The following is a 17,872-nucleotide window of genomic DNA, read 5'->3' as shown; positions in this document are numbered from 1 at the left end:
CTGGACCTCACCCCCCACCAATGAATGCTTCCTAGGAAGTATCGGAGCAGGTTAGGGCTGTAGGGGACAGTAGCATTACTTACCATTCACAGTGTCTGAGACAGAGCCTGTTATGGAAGCGGGAGAATTAGTGGCTCGAGACTGAGGAGCTGAGGAGGCTGGGTCATCCACAATAACCAGCATGTCACTGCTGCTCTCATCAGGGGGAATGGAGCCAGTGTGCAGCTCACTGCTGATGGAGATCTAGGAGCAGAAAGGCTGAGATAGTATCCTCATGTTCAAGTGAGAATAGCCTCAGGGGACATGCATGTATGTCTCTCCTGCCTGCCTTCAGTGATGAGCCTGCCTGTCCTATGTATTCCTTTCCCACAAGACTGAAATCGAACACTGCCCAGCAGTCCAGCATCATGTCCCTGCCACAGGGTCAGGGTGCAGCCCCACTGCTGTGATGAAGACATTCGGGGGCCTTACCTCACTGAAAGGGCTGGGCATAGCGGAATCGACACTGATGAAGGAGTCATCGCCATCAGCAGAGAGGTTGGAGTTATCAGCAGAAGGAACAAATGGGATCACGAGGTTTGTGCCCTCTTTTCTCCTTTTCCCATCCAATTCATCTTCCTTTTTCTTCTGGGAAGAAAAAAGGTCAAAAATACATAAAGGACATGAGCATTTTTCCCAAAGAGAAAACTGAGAGTAGGAAATAAACTGATTACAGGCAGAGTCTTGCTATATGGCTCCAGATAGCCTGGTACTTGTTATGTTTCCTAGTTTGGTCTCATCACCCTGCCTCAGCTACCCAAGGGCTGGGACCCTTGCACCACTGCAATTGCTTTGACCATCAAAGGTCTATGACCAAAGGGATCCAGCCCCAGCCTTTTATTTTGGAGACAATCTCATTGTGTAGTCATGGCTGGCTTGGAACTCAGAGACATCTGCCTACCCCTGCCTCCCAAGTGCTAGGATTAAGGGTGGGTGCCACCATGCTCAGCTAGTACTTTCCAAAGATTCTATGAAGTCAAGCATGCCTGAGTGGTGGTGGTGCATGCTTTTAATCTCAGAACTCTGTGGATCTCTGTGAGTTCAAGGTCATCCTGGTCTATAGGGCAAGTTCCAGGACAGGCTCCAAAGCTATACAAGAGTAACCCTGTCTAAAAACATTCAAAAAAGTCAAGAGTAGCAGCATACTCCTGAGGCTGGGGCAGGAGGATTTTTGGAGTTCCAGGCTAGCCTGATCTACACAGTGAGTTCCAATTCACCCAGGGCTATGTAGGCAAACAGTCTCAAAAAAACCCAAAATGTTTTATAAAAGCTAGTTATGTAAGTAACATCGCCTTAGCCATCAGTTATCACTGACAGACAGATCCTAGTCCAACTGTGACCTAACTAGGGTCTGTGAAAAGGAACAGCTCTACAATTGATGTGTTTGACCTCATTAAATGTGTATCATCACAGAACTGTTTCAAATCATACAGATGGGATTAGTAACATAGTTCAGCAAATAAAAGCACCTGCTTGCCAATCTGGAAGACCTGACATTAATCCTCAGAACCCACACGATGGAGGGAGAAACTCAACTTTCACAGTTGTTCTCCGATCTCTACACGCAGGCCACAGTTTACCACGTATATACAAATATGTGTGCACACACATGACCCAAAGCCTTTTTCGTACTTCTGAAACTCATCCCAAGCCTCGCCAGGCCCTGTCCAATCCCAGTCTGGAGATACCTTCTCTGCATATTTTTCCCGCTTGCGTTTTCGTTCTTTCACTCGGTTGGTCTCCTCCTGCTGCCGTTTCTCCTCCTGCCGTAGTCTCACTACCAAGAAAGTACAAAAACGCTTAACCTTTTATCCTCTGAAATTTTGGGCTGTATCCTCTAGTGGTCCCTAAGGTGTAATTTTGTGTTGTTTAAGAAACATATTAATGTTGTTTCATAACTTTAATCCAGTACTTGAGAGGCAGAGATGGGATTCCTGGGGCAAGTAGATCTCTGTGAGTTCGAGGCCAGCCCGGTCTGCAGAGCAAGTTCCAGGACAGCCAGGGCTACACAGAGAAACTGTCTTGAAATGGAAAGAAAAATACTGGTGTTTTCCTAACTTCAGAAACAGTAATTATTGGTGTCATAACAGCTTTTAGGTTTAAACCAGGATTCCATTTAATTATTGTGGCTTTCCTTTTCTTTCCTACTTGAAAAGAGCTTATTCTTAGATGTGGGGCTGTGGACATGCTCACAGGAACTCATAGGGTAATCCAAAACTCAGTACAAATCTAGGTGGAAGGTCTTTATGGCTATAGCAGCTTGCTGTTGAAATTCTGCATAAAATATTTCTCTGTTTCAGTGGGAGGGCTCACCAGATAAAGGTACTTGGTGACAAACCCGACAACCTGAATTTGAACTTAGAACCCACAGAGTGGGAAGTAACCACAATACTCTGCAGGTTATCTTCTACCACACACGTGCATGCTTGTGTGCATGCACACACATACATATTTAAGTACACAAATAAACACACATACAAAATTTAAAATAAAAATAAATTCTGGCCTTGGCATACACAGCGCTCATCTGTGAGTCTGAGGAGGACAGAGTGCTAGCTGCCAGAGTACGTACATTTCTTTTCCAGTTCTTCATCATCTAGAAGAAGGCTAACCACCTCTTTGGGTTTCAAGGTATCTGGTTTGAAGTTTCCACCAGAAATCACCATTCGCTGAATCTGCACAAAGTGAATTAAGATGTCATCACCAGGTATCCATTCCCATGCAGCAAACATCCAGAACTTTCCCTCTGAACCAGTTCCAAAGGGAGGCTTTGGCTTTACTACCTTGTTCACATGGCTGACTCCTCCACAATACGAGTCCCAAGGAAAGGACAATTTGGGTTCTTTTGTTCAGGACTATTAATAGCAATAGTTAGTCTGGCACTAACTAAGGCAAGACGTGGGCAAACTAAGGCAGACTGAAACATTAGCCTTCCTCCTCTAAGACTAACACTGCCACACACAGGCCCTCCAGTGTCAGTGTGGATATGAGCATACTGCCTAAAGGCTCTGATGTTTACCACGACTAATGAAAGACAAGAATCTTAAAATGGGGGCTTAAGAGACGGCTCAGAGGTTAAGAGCACTGACTGATCTTCCAGAAGATGTGAGTTCAATCCCTGCACCTATGTGGCAGCTCCCAACTGTCTGTGACTCCAGTTCTAGAGGATTCAACACCCTTACCCAGAAGGCAAATTATCAATTCATATCCATTTATTGCAGCACGATTCTGTCCTTCCCCTTGCTTACCTCACTCTTTTCCTTAGCTCTCTGCAGAATGCGTTCCTCAATTGTGCCTTTACAGATGAGTCGGTACACAGTGACCTGCTTTGTTTGCCCTAAGCGGTGGGCCCTATCCATGGCCTGCTGGTCTACAGTGGGGTTCCAGTCACTATCGTAGAAAATCACCTGCATAGGCAAGAAGAGAATACAACAAAGACTGATGTACTCTGAGTGCAGGATAGAAATTCTGTGTGCAGTACAGCCATCCACCCATCTGTAAACACTGGTAGTAGCCAGGCCAGACTTCTTTTCTGTTGTTTATGTGGTGATGAGAAAGTAGGTCCTTAGAGGACCAGCATGCTTGTGGTCTCTCCACAGTTTTCATTGAAAAGATGGAAGTATGGACTGAAGAGAAGGCTCAGTGATTAAGAGGATGAGGACTGGGGTTTTATTCCCAGTACACAACAGGAGGCTGATAACCTCCTACAACCCCAGTTCCAGAGGATCTGACAAGCGTAGCCTTCAGGGGTATGCATGCAAACACATACATACATACATATATACATACATACACACACACACACACACACACACACACTTAAAATTAAAATGGAGGGGAGAGATAAAATAGACCCCATCTCATGGAACTAAAGCTGGCCTTGAATTTGCTATGTAGCTAAGGATGACCCTGAATACTGATCCTTAAGTCTCTACTTCCTGAGCGCTAAATATTACTCATAAACAATTTACTTCTGTACAGAGCGTTGGATCTCCAGGGACCAATGTTACAGATGGCTATGAGCAGCCATGTAGGTGCTGGGAATAGAACCAACGTCCTCTAGAAGAACAGTAGCTTCTAGAAAAACCACTGAGCCATCTCTCCAGCTTCCTGCTTTTATTTTTTGATATAGGATGTCATTATGCAGATCAGGCTACCCTTGAGCTTATGGTGATCATTTTGCCTCTGTCTCATGAGTGGTAGAATTATAGGTACGCACTACTATGCCTGGCTATGGCACCAGCATCTTAATGCTTTTGGATGTATTACTTGAAACACTTCACTGGCTTTTTTTAAATGATGTCCTTTTTGTTTTGATATTTCTCTCTCTCTCTCTCTCTCTTTTTTTTTTTTTCTTCAGACAAGGTCTTTTTCTATGTAATACAGGCTAGCCTTGAGTCCACTGAGTAGTCTTGTGATCCTCCTGTCTCCATCTTTCAAGTTCTGGGATTAAAGATGTATGTCACCACACCTGCCTGGTTTTGCTTCCCTCTTCTGCTCCCCCTTAGCCCCCCAAGACATTTTCTCTATGTAATAGCACTGGCTATCCTGGAACTCATTTTGTAGACCAGGCTGGCCTGGAATTCACAGAAATTCACCTGCCTCTGCCTCCCGAGCGCTGGGATTAAAGGTATGAGCTACTAATGCCTAGACATGGTCTTTGTTGCCATTCTTTTTGTTAATTGAACTATACATTTCTCTCCCCCCCACACTTCCTTCCTCCCCCCTCCCCAATTTATTCAAGAGATATTGTCTTTTTCCCTTTCCTAGGTGGATCTCTGTCTGTTTCTCTTAGGGGTCCTGTTTGTTAACTAGGTTCTTTGGAGTTGTGGCCTGTAGGCTGGTCAACTTTTGCTTTATGTCTAATATCCACTTATGAGTGAGTACATATTATATTTGTCTTTCTGGGTTTGGGTTACCTCACTCAGGATGGCTTTTTCTAGTTCTGTCCATTTGAGGCAAATTAAAAAAAAAATGTCATTGTTTTTACTGCTGAGTACTCAACTGGATAAATGTACTACATTTTCCTCATCCATTCTTTGGTTGAAGGGCATCTAGGTTGATTCCAGGTTCTGGCTATTATGAATAATGCTGCTATGAACATAGATGAGCAAATATCCTTGTGGTATGAGTGTGCATCCTTTGAGTATATGACCAAAAGTAGTATTGGTAGGTCTTGAGGTAGATGATTCCCAGTTTTCTGAGAAACCACCATACTGATTTCCAAAGGGGCTGCACAAGTTTGCACTTCTACCAGCAGTGGAGGAGTGTTTCCCATTCTCCAGCTTAAACTGTCATCAATTTTTTTATCTTGGCCATTCTGACAGGTGTAAGATAGATAGTATCTCAGAGTTTTGATTTATATTTCTGTGATGTCTAAGGATGTTCCTTAAATGTCTTTCAGCCCTTTGACATTCCTCTCTTGGACGTTCTCTTTTTAGATCTGTTACCCCCCCCCCTTTTTTTTTAAATTGGATTATTTGGTCTTTTGATGTCTAGTTTCTTGAGTTCCTTGTAAATTTTAGAGATCAGTCCTCTGTCAGATGTGGGGTTGGTGAATATCTTTTCCCATTCTGTAGGCTGCTGTTCTGTCTTGTTGATTTTGTCCTTTGCTTTACAGAAGCTTTTCAGTTTTAGGAGGACCCATTTATTCAATGTTACTCAGTGTCTGTGCTACTAGTGTTCTATTTAGGAAGTTGTCTCTTATGCCAATGTGTTCAAGGCTACTTCCTATTTTCTCTTCTATGAGGTTCAGTGTGGTTGGTTTTATGTTGAGGTCTTTGATCCATTTAGACTTGAGTTTTGTGTATGGCATTAGATATGGATCTATTTGCATTCTTCTAACATGTTGACATCCAGTTATGCCAGCACCATTTGAAGATGCTTTCTTTTTTCCATTTTATAATTTTAGCTTCTTTGTCAAAAATCAGGTGTTCATAGGTGTGTGGCTTGATATAAAGTTGATTAGATTCTATTGACTCCCCTGTCTGTTTGAGAATAAATACCACAGTTTTCATTACTGTAGCTCTATAGTAGAGTTTAAGTCAGGTATGGTGATGCCTCCAAAAGTTCCTTTATTGTACAGGATTGTTTTGGCTATCCTGGGTTTTTGTTTTTCCATATGATGTTGAGTATTGTCCTTTCGAGGTCTGTGCCAGGTATTGCATTGAACCTGTAGACTGCTTTTGGTAAGATTGCCTTTACTATGTTAATCCTACATATCCAAGAGCATGGAAGATCTTTCCATTTTCTGATGTCTTCTTCAAAGATTTAAAGTTTTTGTTATATTGGTCTTTCACTTGTTTGGTTAGAGTTACCACAAGATATTTTATATTGTTTGTGGCTATTGTGAAACGTGCTGTTTCTCTTGATTTCTTCCTCAGCCTGTTTATCATCTGTATATAGGAGGGCTACTGATTTTTCTTGAGTTAATCCTGTATCCTGCTACATTACTGAAGGTGTTTATCAGATGTAGGAGTTCCCTGGTAGAATTTTTGAAGTCACTTATGTAAACTACCATTATCATCAGCAAAAAGTGAAAAGTTTAACTTCTTCTTTTCCAATTTGTATCCTCTTGGTCTCCTTTTGTTGTCTTATTGCTCTAGTTAGAACTTGAGAGTACTATATTGAATAGACATGGAGAGAGTGGACAGATAGCTTTGTCTTGTTCCTGGTTTCAGTGGGATCACTTTGAGTTTCGCAACATTTAGTTTGACGTTGGCTGTTGCTTGCTGTATATTGTCTTTATTATGTTTAGGTATGTTCCTTGTATTTCTGCTCTCTCCAAGACCTTTATCATGAAGGGGTATTGAATTTTGTGGAAGGTTTTATCAGCGTCTAGTAAGATGACCATTATTAGGCTTTTTTCTTTCAGTTTGTTTATACGGTAGATTACATTGATGGATTTTCCTATGTTGAACCACCCCTGCATCTTAGGGATGAAGCCTACTTGATCATGGCATGCGCCACCACTGCTGTCCTGGTCTGGCTTTTATATGAAGCATGATTCCTTAATTTTGGCATGGGTTAAATCCTTAGGGAAAGAAAATACAAGATCCTGGCCAATGCAATTGACGTTTATAGACTTGATGTGGAAATAAACAATGTCTGCCACTTGTAGAGGAACACAAACTATCAGAAGACATACAGGAATTTTAAATTGAGCCTGCAGAGTTTTAGAAAATCTACCTATCTATACATCCACCCACCCACCTTCCCACCCCTCCTTTCCATCATGATACGGGGGTCAAACCTTGTTTCATGCTAGCAGCTGGGCAAATATTCTACCAGTGACCTACATCCTCAGTCCCTTTATTTCTTTATTTTGAGGCAGGGTCTTCCTATACAGCCTGGTAGGCCTAGAATTCACTATGTAGACAAGGCTGGCTTTGAACTTAAAAAGATCCCTTGACTCTGCCTCCACAATACACACCACCATACCTATCTTTCAAAATCTGTTTAAAATTCTCAGGAAGGGTAAAGTAAGGAAATACAGATTTAGGGAAAAAAAGAGATTTGGATGGGGCAAGAAAGATGGCTTAGCTGCAAAAGATGCTCTTCCAGAGGACCTGGATTCAATTCCCAGAGCCCATAGCAAACAACAGCACACAACCATCCTTGGGATCTGACACCCCCTTCTGGCCTCTTCTGACACCAATGCAAGTGGTACATGAACATACAACAGGCAAAACACCCATAGACAAAATAAAATATTTCAACATTAGGATCATCTAACATGTAAAAATGATACACACGTGATAAAATCAAAGCCAAAAAGAGTTTCTTGAAATGTTGAAGCCTGGGACAGTGGTTTTGCACGACTTCACAATAGACACCACTACACCATGAATCATAAGACTGCCTTAATAACTGCATTTTTCCCCTAGATATCTCTGATTCAACTTAGGCTCTTCTGAGCTCATAAACAGAAGACTAACACCTAAGAAAATTAACTTAAAAGATGTATTTAGGAAGAGAACAGAATAAAACAGGATACTGTTTAGAAAAAGAAAAAAATTCACAGGAAAAATAGCAAAATATATATAAATTAACAGGTGAAAGCAATAAGAGTGAAAAGAATAAAATACAAACAAGATAGATGAACACTGGGATCACCATGACATGACCTGTGAGTTTGCTGGGGAGGGGGGGCACAATAATTGAGTGCTCAACTGAGACACAGACGACGCCCGTACTTCAGGTGCTCAGTGAGACAGTCTAGAGACAAACAAGTAACAATTATAGGACTAGAGCTGATTTAGCTAGGCATGATGAAAGACTGTCATGTAGAATGTGCTGCCAAGCAATGACTAAGATGAAATCTATGAACAGTACCTTCATGAAGCAGTAAACACCATGCCAGGCAGGCATGTGGGGAGGCATGGTGTTCTGGGATTGAACTACATAGGTCAAGGAATGAGGGAATGAAATGGAAAACTCTACAGGAAACAACCAGAGAATTTAGGCTAATAACTGGAAGCAGGATTGGGGTGGGGGGAGTTTCTTCCAAGAGAACACATTAGTCCAGTCCCTTGGGAGATCTAAAAGCTAACTCAATTGGACATAGGACATATGTTGCTACTAATCGATAAAAAGCTCCTCTCTCTACCCGTAAGCATGTGAAACAACCAGAAAGAAAAATATATCTGGGCAGTTTAGTATAACAACATCTCCCTGATGGGAAATGTCATTCTGTAAATATGTTTCTTGTATTGGTTAATGAATAAAGCACTGTTGGCCAATAGGAAAGCAAGATAGGCGGGACTAGGAGACTAGGAGGAGAGAGGAATAAGTAGGGAGGTTTTTCAAGATGTAGGACCAACAGGGTAGAATGCCAGGCCCTCTCCCCGGTAAGATGAGACCACGTGGAAATACTTAGATAGATAGAAATGGGTTAATATTTAAGACAGAGCTAGCCAATAAGAAATACTAGCAACTGGCCAACAGCTTTATATCTAATACAGTGTCTCTGAGTGTTATTTGGGGCTGGCGCAGCTGAAGGACCAGGACGGCGGAAAACCAACTCTTAACACCTCCCTAAAAAAAGAATCAACATAAGGATATCCTTACTCCATAGAGATATACAAAGAACATGGTACAAATCACCTCTCATTCATCACTGCTAAAATCATGTTTTTAGTAACCAAGTGGACTAGATAGTTCCCAGTGTTTACAAACACATGCTTACAATCACTTCCTCAATCATTAAGACATCAAGTCTTTTCCCAATGAAGCACACATGTGCAAATGAATTAGAAATGAAACATTCGATGAGCAGCCCAGGAACTCATCCAATTTCCTCATCAAACCAGAAGAGAAGCACTGGTTTTTTTAAATAGTGTCAAATGGCTCATTCGTTTTATGTTGCTCTATTTACTTTTACTTTACTTTTAAAAGTTCATTATGTATTTATATTCTATACTTTTTATAATGACTACAAACTTGGTGCCAACTTAATAATTTAAAAAGCCTTTTCAAATGAGATACTTGGTGTTTACAAGTCCTATATGTAGACCTTTTGTTGCTTTGTGGTGGCAGATAAAGTGAATGTTACTGATAAGACTTTGTTCTGTTTGTGTGTTTAATGCATTGATAAAGATAATTCCTTGTCCAATGTGGCCCAGAGAAGCCAAAGGGTTAGGTAGTCCCCTCACAGACCAAACCAAAGACAGTTAAGCTAAGAACATTTGTTCTTAAAAAATTTTTTTAGACTTATTTATGTACATGAATGTTCTGCACACATGTATTTCTGTGTATCACATGCATGCATGCCTGGTGCCTGCCCAGGTCAGAAGAGGGCATCAGATCCCCTGGAACTGGACTTACAGGCAGACATATGTATGCTGCTATGTGGGGGCTGGGAATCAAATCCAAATCTTCTCGACTGCTGAGTCATCTCTCCAGCCCAGGAATACATTTTTACAAAGTTAATTATGCTGAACTTCTGCAGGGGTCTCATCTAGCTTCACACTCTTAGATATGATCTAGACTCTGATGATTCCAAATTATGTCTCCAGGTGTAGCCTTTCTTCCAAGCACTTTCACTTCAAGTCTGAGACTCTTGTTTGCCCCACGTACATCTTTCCCACTATGGTGTTCTGCATGTCCCCTCCCCACCCATTCTAGAAGCCAGAGGGACATGTTTCTCTATCCCCCCCTAATATTTATTTTAAATAATTTATACTTTATTTGCATTGGTGTTTTGCCTACATGTATGTCTCTGTGAGGGTGTCAGTTGTGAATTGCCAATGTGGGTGCTTGGAATTGAACACAGGTCCTCTAGGAAGAGCAGTCAGTGCTACTAACTGCTGTACCATCTCTCCACCCCCCTTATTTATTTGTGTGTGTGTGTGCTTTGAGTACATATCTGTGTACCATGAACATGCCTAGTGCCCAAAGATGTCAGAAGGAGGAGTTGGCTCCCATGGAACTGGAATTACAGAAGGCTATGAGCAACCATGTGGGTGCTGGGAATGCTTGAGTAAGAGCCTCTAACTACTGAGCCATCTCTTAAGCCCCCAGAGGGACATGTTTAAAACCCAGGTTGAGTCAGGCATTTGACTTTGGGGAGGCTGAGGCAGAGGGGAATCATTTGAGCCCCTTAGTGTGATGACAGCCTGAACAATATAGTGAAATTCTGTCCTAAACAAAATAAAATCCCCAAGCTAGCCCAAGGTAATCCTTTGTCCAAATTCTTGTACTCTCCTATCTCAGAGTCTTGGCATCACCTGTCAAGTCTTGCACGATGTGCTTGTGTGGCACACTGCACTCCTTCACTAATTCTGTTCTACCAACTCTCTACTCCTTGCTGTTGCTTGATTGTGCCAACCAAGTTCTTAGTCCAGGACCCTAGACTTACCTCCTCTGCCTGAAGTGTTTTCTTTCTGCCAGACTAACTCATGGCTTGCTTTCTCACTCTCTAGATCTTGGTGTAAATGTCATCCATTAGAGAGGCTTTAACATCCCATATGAAATAGCAACTTGGGTCCTTCTACCAACTTTCACTGTTGTATTTTTTATTATAACATTTAAATTAGTTCTTCTGTTTACACTGTATAAACTACCACAACTAGCAATGTAATTACTAGGAGAAAAAGAGAACTTCATTTTATTGAACGTTGAATTCTTAGTGCCTTTGCCTGATACACACTAAGAATTTGTTCAATGAGTAAATGACCAAATAAAAGAACTGGTCCAGGCATTAGAAAGTGCTTCCTCTCTCCTGATGAGGAAGGTCAAAGCCTGGCATATACACTAATTACTTACAATTGAACATGATTGAATAGAGGGAAGGGACTAGGAAGGAGTGATACTGGACTAGGATTTTGAAATACAAGCAGAAGTTTATTTACTAGGTGGAAAAGGTAGCTCAGAACATGCTGATCTAGTCTCAGGTAACGAATAACACAGTGTAATATATGTAATGGTATACTCTAAAATTTTCAAGTCAGTTATTTACTTCTAGAAGGAGAAGGATCTGGCAAGTCAGAAACAGGCTGTAGTGAAAAGGCTCATAAGCCATGGACAGGAGTTTTAAGAAGCACTTTCAGTAAAAAAGGTTACAAACAAGCTGCACTACATTGTCATCAGAGCCAAGAATGGATTTGGATCAAGAGGTATATGTGCTCAAAGATCAACTAGTTGAAAAACTGACAAATGTGTAACTGTTGGTTCTATATGACATCTAAAAAAAAGGACGGAAGGAAGGAAGGAAGGAAGGAAGGACAGAAGGAAGGAAGGAAGGAAGAAAGGAAGGAAGGAAAAACATGGTCAAGGGTGAATTTCTGTCATGTAAAGGACACATTAGAGCAACCACATCAGAGTAACCACATGAACAGCTCACAGTCAGCCTTCCACTATATGGCAGGCTGGTATACTTTCTATCCAGCTATGGCAACAGTCCTCAGGCCCTTACATTCTATCCCACTTGGTAGTAAGCAAGGCAATTTTGAATCTTATGGTTGATAACTAGCACTCCCATAGTATTTGATTTTCATTCTTCAAGGCACCCAGCTTGAGGATACTAAGGTTAATAGAGAAAAGTTGGGCCTAACTTAGTGGAGACTGAGACACGGGATTGAATTCCAACTCCGGCACTCAGTTTCCTGAGGCCTTTTCATCACCCTGACCCTCATTTCTCCATGATCTCAAGAACCTGAACCTTCCACACACTTGTGTGGATTTTGACACACAATAGCCACACTGAGTGTCATTTTTAGAATCATGCCTTTTATAAAACATTTTCTACTTACACAGTTTTCAATTTAAATATGACTACAATTGACACATTTGAATCCACGGAATAATGCTGAGATTCACACCAAAAGCTCTTTCCTTTCCCCTCAGAGGCTTAAGCTTTCTTACCAGGAGACTGGGAGTGAAAGGTTGGAAAATTTCGCTAAAATATTATTTTTTTTTGGGGGGGGAGGTGTATATTCGAGACAGGGTTTCTCTGTGCAGCCTTGGCTGTCCTGGAACTAACGCTGTAAATGAAGCTGGCCTCGAACTAGATATCTACCTGTATTTGCCTCCCAAGCACTGGGGTTATGGGGTTAAAGGTGTGCACCACCACCACCCGGTTTATTTCTTTTAAATTATCAAGGTCATTGATATCAAAACAGTTCCTGAAGTTCAGAACACAAAAACATTACCTTTCCCAGTAATAAAACCACATATTTTCAACATAAAACAATTTTTCTCATTTGTTTAGTTAGTGCTCCTCAAACAAATCTGACTGGATTGCTTGGCCACCCCCACCTCATTTATTTTCATTGATTTATCCAGCAACTGTCAGGAAAAGTACTTGACACATAGTAAGCAATTCCTTAACTTTCTATTGAATTAATGTGTAAAGAAATCCAGAGAAATGGACAGGAAAACAAAGAGAAAAAGTAAAATGCTCAATGAGTGAAATATTTATGAGAGCCCTGTATAGCCAATGCATCATGCTGTCTCAAATCACTTACTGTATCTGCAGCCGTGAGATTGATACCCAGTCCTCCAGCTCGTGTGCTTAACAGAAACACAAAGATGTCATTCCTAAAGAAAAGGGGGAAGAACATGTTAGGAAGAAAAGGAATAATGCAATGTGGGAATAGAGAGAAACTTCTAAAAACAGAATCTAGTGCTAGAAAGAGCACTGGAGATAACAGCACCTGACTGATGCTTTCTTGAGACACTGCAAAGGTGTTTTGTCTTTAAAATTCAAATGATGAGTCATCTTCCAGTCTGCACATAAGCTTTTTTTTGCTGCCACACAAATACCTGACTGATATTTGTGCAATAAAGTACAAACATGAAGCTGATATAATAGAAAAATGTCACTATAGAAACAGACCTCTGTTATATCACATACACTGGCTTCTCTTTCTTGTGGTGCTCCTGGGCATCGAACCTAGGAATCTGTCCGTACATGCTCGGCAATCATGCTACCTCTGAGTTACACTTTCAGTCCAATAGCTTTCTTCTGAGATCCTTTCTTGTATCTGTGGCTAGACTAGTACTTGCTATGTAGCTGACCCTGGAGTTTTGGTCCTCTGACTTCCATCATCCAAGTGCTCAGATTACAGGGTTGCACTGAGCCTAAAATTTCCATTAGTACACTTTCCCCCCTTGAGACAAGGTTTTAACTATGTACTCATGCCTGGCCTGGAACTTGAGATGTAAACCACGCTGGCGTTGAATTCAGAAACCCCTGCCTCTGAGTGCTGGAAGATATGTGACACTATTCCCAGCCTGTTTTCTGGAGGTCAGAGATCACACCGGGTGTTTCTACTTTTTTTTTTTTTTTCTATTATTTTGTGAAACAGGCTTTCTCAGTGAACTTAAAGCCCATGGACTGGCTAGGCTAGCTGGCTAGCAAGCAGCAGGGTTTCCCAGCACTGGGATTATCATCAAGTGCTTTCATACCAGGATCTGAACTCAAGTTTTCATGCTTGAGTAGAAAGCACTTTACCAACTGAACAATCTCTCAGTCTCCCAATAGCCCCCCCCCCTTTTTTTTTTTAAATCTTTTCTCTCTCTGTATAGCCCTGGCTGTCCTGGGACTATGCAGATCAAGCTAACCTCAAGCTATCTACAGAGATCTGTTTGCTTCTGTCTCCTGAGTGCTGGGAGTGACAGCCCTATTTTTAAAGTAATTTATTATTATTAGAGAGAGTGTGTGTGTATGACGTGTGCATGTGGCACATGCATGTATGTGTGTAGGTCAGAGAATGACTTTCAGAAGTCAATTGCCTCATTCCACCCTAGGTTCCAGGGAACAGAACAAACTCAGGTGACCAGGCCTGCTTGGCAGGAGCTATTTTACCACCAAGCCATCTCATTAGCCCCCAATTTTAACTAGTCAAAGTATTCCTGGATCACACAGAGGCAGCAAATCAGAACAGAATTCTAACAGTTTTAAAGATTTTGTGTGTGTGTGTGTGTGTGTGTGTGTGTGTGTAAGAGAGAGTGAATGAATGCTCACATGTGCCACATCAAGAGAGTGGAGGTGTGGAGGTCAGAGGACAGTTTCTGGGATCGGGATCCTGGCTGTTACATTAGGCTTGGCGAATGAATGCTGGTATCCACTGGCTTTAAAGCATCGACTTTAAGATGATGCAACTTAGAAAAATAAGCACACATCGGGAATCCAGGTCTGGTCATGACTTCTGTGCCACTAAGCTGTGCCACATTTAGAATGGATGTACTTTTAGATAAGGCCAAGTCAGTCCTTACAAAGAAACAAGAAGATACAACTTTGATTCCTTTTACATTCTAAGTCCTTTTAAAGAAAGAATTACAAAGCAGCAGATGCTATGTCACTTATTAGGCAAAAAATTACCTGCCAAATTAAAAAAGGCCCAAGCCAGATCACAAGAGCTTTTCACTGTAGTGTTTATAAACAAACAGGTGCTCAACTACAGCCTAGTTCCTGCAGATATCCTAAGCATAGCCCAAGATAATCTTTTATTTTCATGTTCTCGAATTCCAAAGCAATTCTAACAATCCATTAAAAGATTACTAGTGAAAATTTGAGGGTCTGTTAAATCAAGCTGTTAATTTTTTTGTGCGCAGTGAGAACCACAACTGGAAGTTCAGTCTGCATGGCTTTCTTCAAACTGCAGCCTACACTCTCACTTTAAGACTTCTGTTTTGTTTTTCAAGACAGTTTCTCTGTGTAGCTTTGTAGCCTTTCCTGGAACTTGCTCTAAAGAGACTAGACTGGCCTTGAACTCACACAGATCTGCCTGCCTCCACCACCTGGCAAGACTTTATTTTTTATTTTATGTATATGGGTATTTTGTCTGCATATATGCCTACAAACCAGAAAAGAGCATCTGATCCATGGAACTTAAGTTATAAATGGTTGTGAGTTGCCAAGTGGGTCCTGGGAAGAGTAGCCACTGCTCTTAACTGCTGAGGTTATTATGAAGAAATATACTTGCTGGGTGGTGGTGGTGCATGACTTTAATCAGAGCACTCAGGAGGCAGAGGTAGGTAGATCTCTGTGAGTTCCAGGTGAGCCTGGTCTAGAAAGCTAGTTCCAGGCCAGCCCCCGAGTACACAAAGAAACCCTGTTTTAAAACAAACAAACAAACAAACCAAAAAAAAAAAAAAAAAAAAAAAAAAAAAGGAAAGCAAAAGAAGGAAGAATTACACTTCTAAAATATGTGATTCAGAGATGGAAGTTAATATAAGAAGCTGATGACTCATTTAACTTACTAGATATAGGTTCTTTCTTACTCTGTAGCACAGGCTGGCCTTTGACTCATAGTAATACTCTTGCCTCAGAGTTCTGGGATTATAGGTGTGGTCACCATACCAGGCTTTCTGTTTTCCTTTTTAATCTTTAAATTTGTTCATTATAATATTTCAGAAGTTTAATTTATAACATCAATTTTATGATTAAAACACATAGCAAACAACAACTGCAGGGTTATTTGCCAGTTTACAAGTGCATTTTCCCAGGGACACAGGCTAATGTAAATAGAAATGTGGATGCCACAAGAGATGTGATTCTAGGAAGAACAACAATAAGGTTTCAAATAAAAATCAACTAAGCATTTAGGGACCAACTAGTGTCTCAAGAATGCCCTATTATTTCACTTGAGCACTGAGACTGCTCTGACTCCATATAATATCCTCTCCTGCTCTAACACCTGTGTGATATCCACCGATGGATGCCAAGGGCTTTCAGCAGGTAATTCCCAAGAAGCCTCGCATAAGAACACCAGGTAGACTGCAGAGAAAGTAACTAGGTATGTGACAGAAGAGCAGAAGGCAGCTGCGAAGACAAAGAACAGGGAGCAGTGGGGAGATCACACACTCCAGTCCTAGTGATCTGGAGGGCAGAAGGAATCAGACCCAGATACAGTAAGCGCACTGTAAACAGGGCAGGGGACACGCCACGCCACGCCACTCAGTGAAATAAATTAACACAAAAACTTAGAACTACAGTCGTGGAAAAAAACTGTCTTGCCCACATTGTGCTGTGGAACCCTGGCTGGCCTCAGACTTGCCATGGACTGCCTCTGCCCCCAGAACACTAGAACTGTAAGTGATCACTACCAATGACAGGGAGAAAATGCTTCTTTCATGTGTACTGAAATGTGTACTGAAAAGACAGCTTCTGGCCATACATACTTAGTATAGCCAAAATCAATCAATGTGATTTAATCATCCTGAGTTCGTTTCCATTCTGTATTGTAAGATTATCATAAATAAAATATCTACAACTGCTGAGAAATTCTGTTTTACTTAATATACTTCGGTTTTTAAAAGTTCTGATTAGACAAGACAAACTCCAAGAAGGCAACAGTGTAGTCTGACTGCCCTCTAGGGGCTGAGAGGAGTGATGCTCAAGGCTTGCTGAACAGCAAGCTCCAAGGGGGTGGAGTAAAGAGTCTATGAAAACCCACATTGCACAGGTACACCTTGGCCTCAATTGCACCTTTTTTAAACATTTCACTAAGTCCCCTTTGCACCAAAATGCCCAAGCAGTGCTAGGCATGAATGGATGGGAGTGAAGCTTCTTGAAATGACTGAAAATGCGGCAGAATGTAAGAAGACACTGAAGTAATCACAATACTCACTCTGAAGAAAAAAAGCAACAAAACCCACGCTACAGTCATTTTCCCCCATGTCTTCCAAAGAGTTGCCCTTGCTGGCCAGACATCTGGGGTGCAGGGAGAGGAGGAAATCTATCTGGTAAGGCCAAGGGGCAGAAAGAAGGGGGGCAAAGGCCAACTAACTCATCACAGAGCAAAGACCTTGTGAATGGCTCCTGGGATCACATACTGGTCACATGTTCTAGACGCTGCCAGGACATCCTGGCCAAACAGTCTTTAGTCTCAGCCAGACTTTTTCCTGGAAGGATCCCTCATAAATAAGTCTTGTATGAAGGGAATGTAAATCGCTTTTTATAGGAGCTCTTGTTTACTCTGGCTGACCTTTGAGCCACAGGGCTTTTGAGTTGAAACTGCAATTTTTTTTTCTTTTGATGTCTTTTCACTAATAATAATGAAAATATTTGGCAAAGCATGCCTTTTTGTTTTGAAAAACACCTGTCTTTTTCTCTATTTTAAGATGCCACTCTGACTTACAAGCTGAAAACATCTTATGTGGGAAACTTGCTAACGCAGTATATGTATTTCTACTGCCTTTAGAGGCCACAAGAGAGCACTGGAACCTCCTGGAATTGGAGTTAAGGAGAGTTGTGAGTGCTGGATCCTCTGCAAGAACACCAAGTGCTCTTAACAGGCCAAGCCTTCTCCAGCCCCTCCAAGAAAGTTTTCAAAGTGACTGGCGCTACTGGGCCTGCTCAATGAACTCTTCTTACTAAATTAGTTAG

The 17,872-nt window shown here is 41.5% G+C and overlaps 1 protein-coding gene across 3 annotated transcripts in view; it reads right to left on the bottom strand.

The window, feature by feature from the left end:
- Positions 1-17,872, bottom strand: part of Ino80 (INO80 complex ATPase subunit) — a 102,148-nt gene that overhangs the window by 5,773 nt on the left and 78,503 nt on the right. For 2 of the 3 annotated variants that reach the window (XM_051183661.1, XM_051183663.1), the window contains 6 exons: positions 13,005-13,077; positions 3,288-3,446; positions 2,612-2,714; positions 1,728-1,816; positions 472-627; positions 84-243 (listed from right to left, as the gene is read on the bottom strand). In XM_051183661.1, coding sequence (XP_051039618.1) covers positions 84-243; positions 472-627; positions 1,728-1,816; positions 2,612-2,714; positions 3,288-3,446; positions 13,005-13,077 — 740 coding nt within the window. The remainder of the gene's footprint in view (positions 1-83; positions 244-471; positions 628-1,727; positions 1,817-2,611; positions 2,715-3,287; positions 3,447-13,004; positions 13,078-17,872) is intronic. The other variant, XM_051183662.1, reaches the window with a different exon arrangement.

This window comes from Phodopus roborovskii, unplaced genomic scaffold, assembly GCF_943737965.1.
Source record: "Phodopus roborovskii unplaced genomic scaffold, PHOROB, whole genome shotgun sequence".
Lineage (NCBI taxonomy): Eukaryota > Metazoa > Chordata > Mammalia > Rodentia > Cricetidae > Phodopus > Phodopus roborovskii.
Note: the sequence above shows the minus strand (reverse complement) of the source record. Positions and strands in the feature narration are given on the sequence as shown.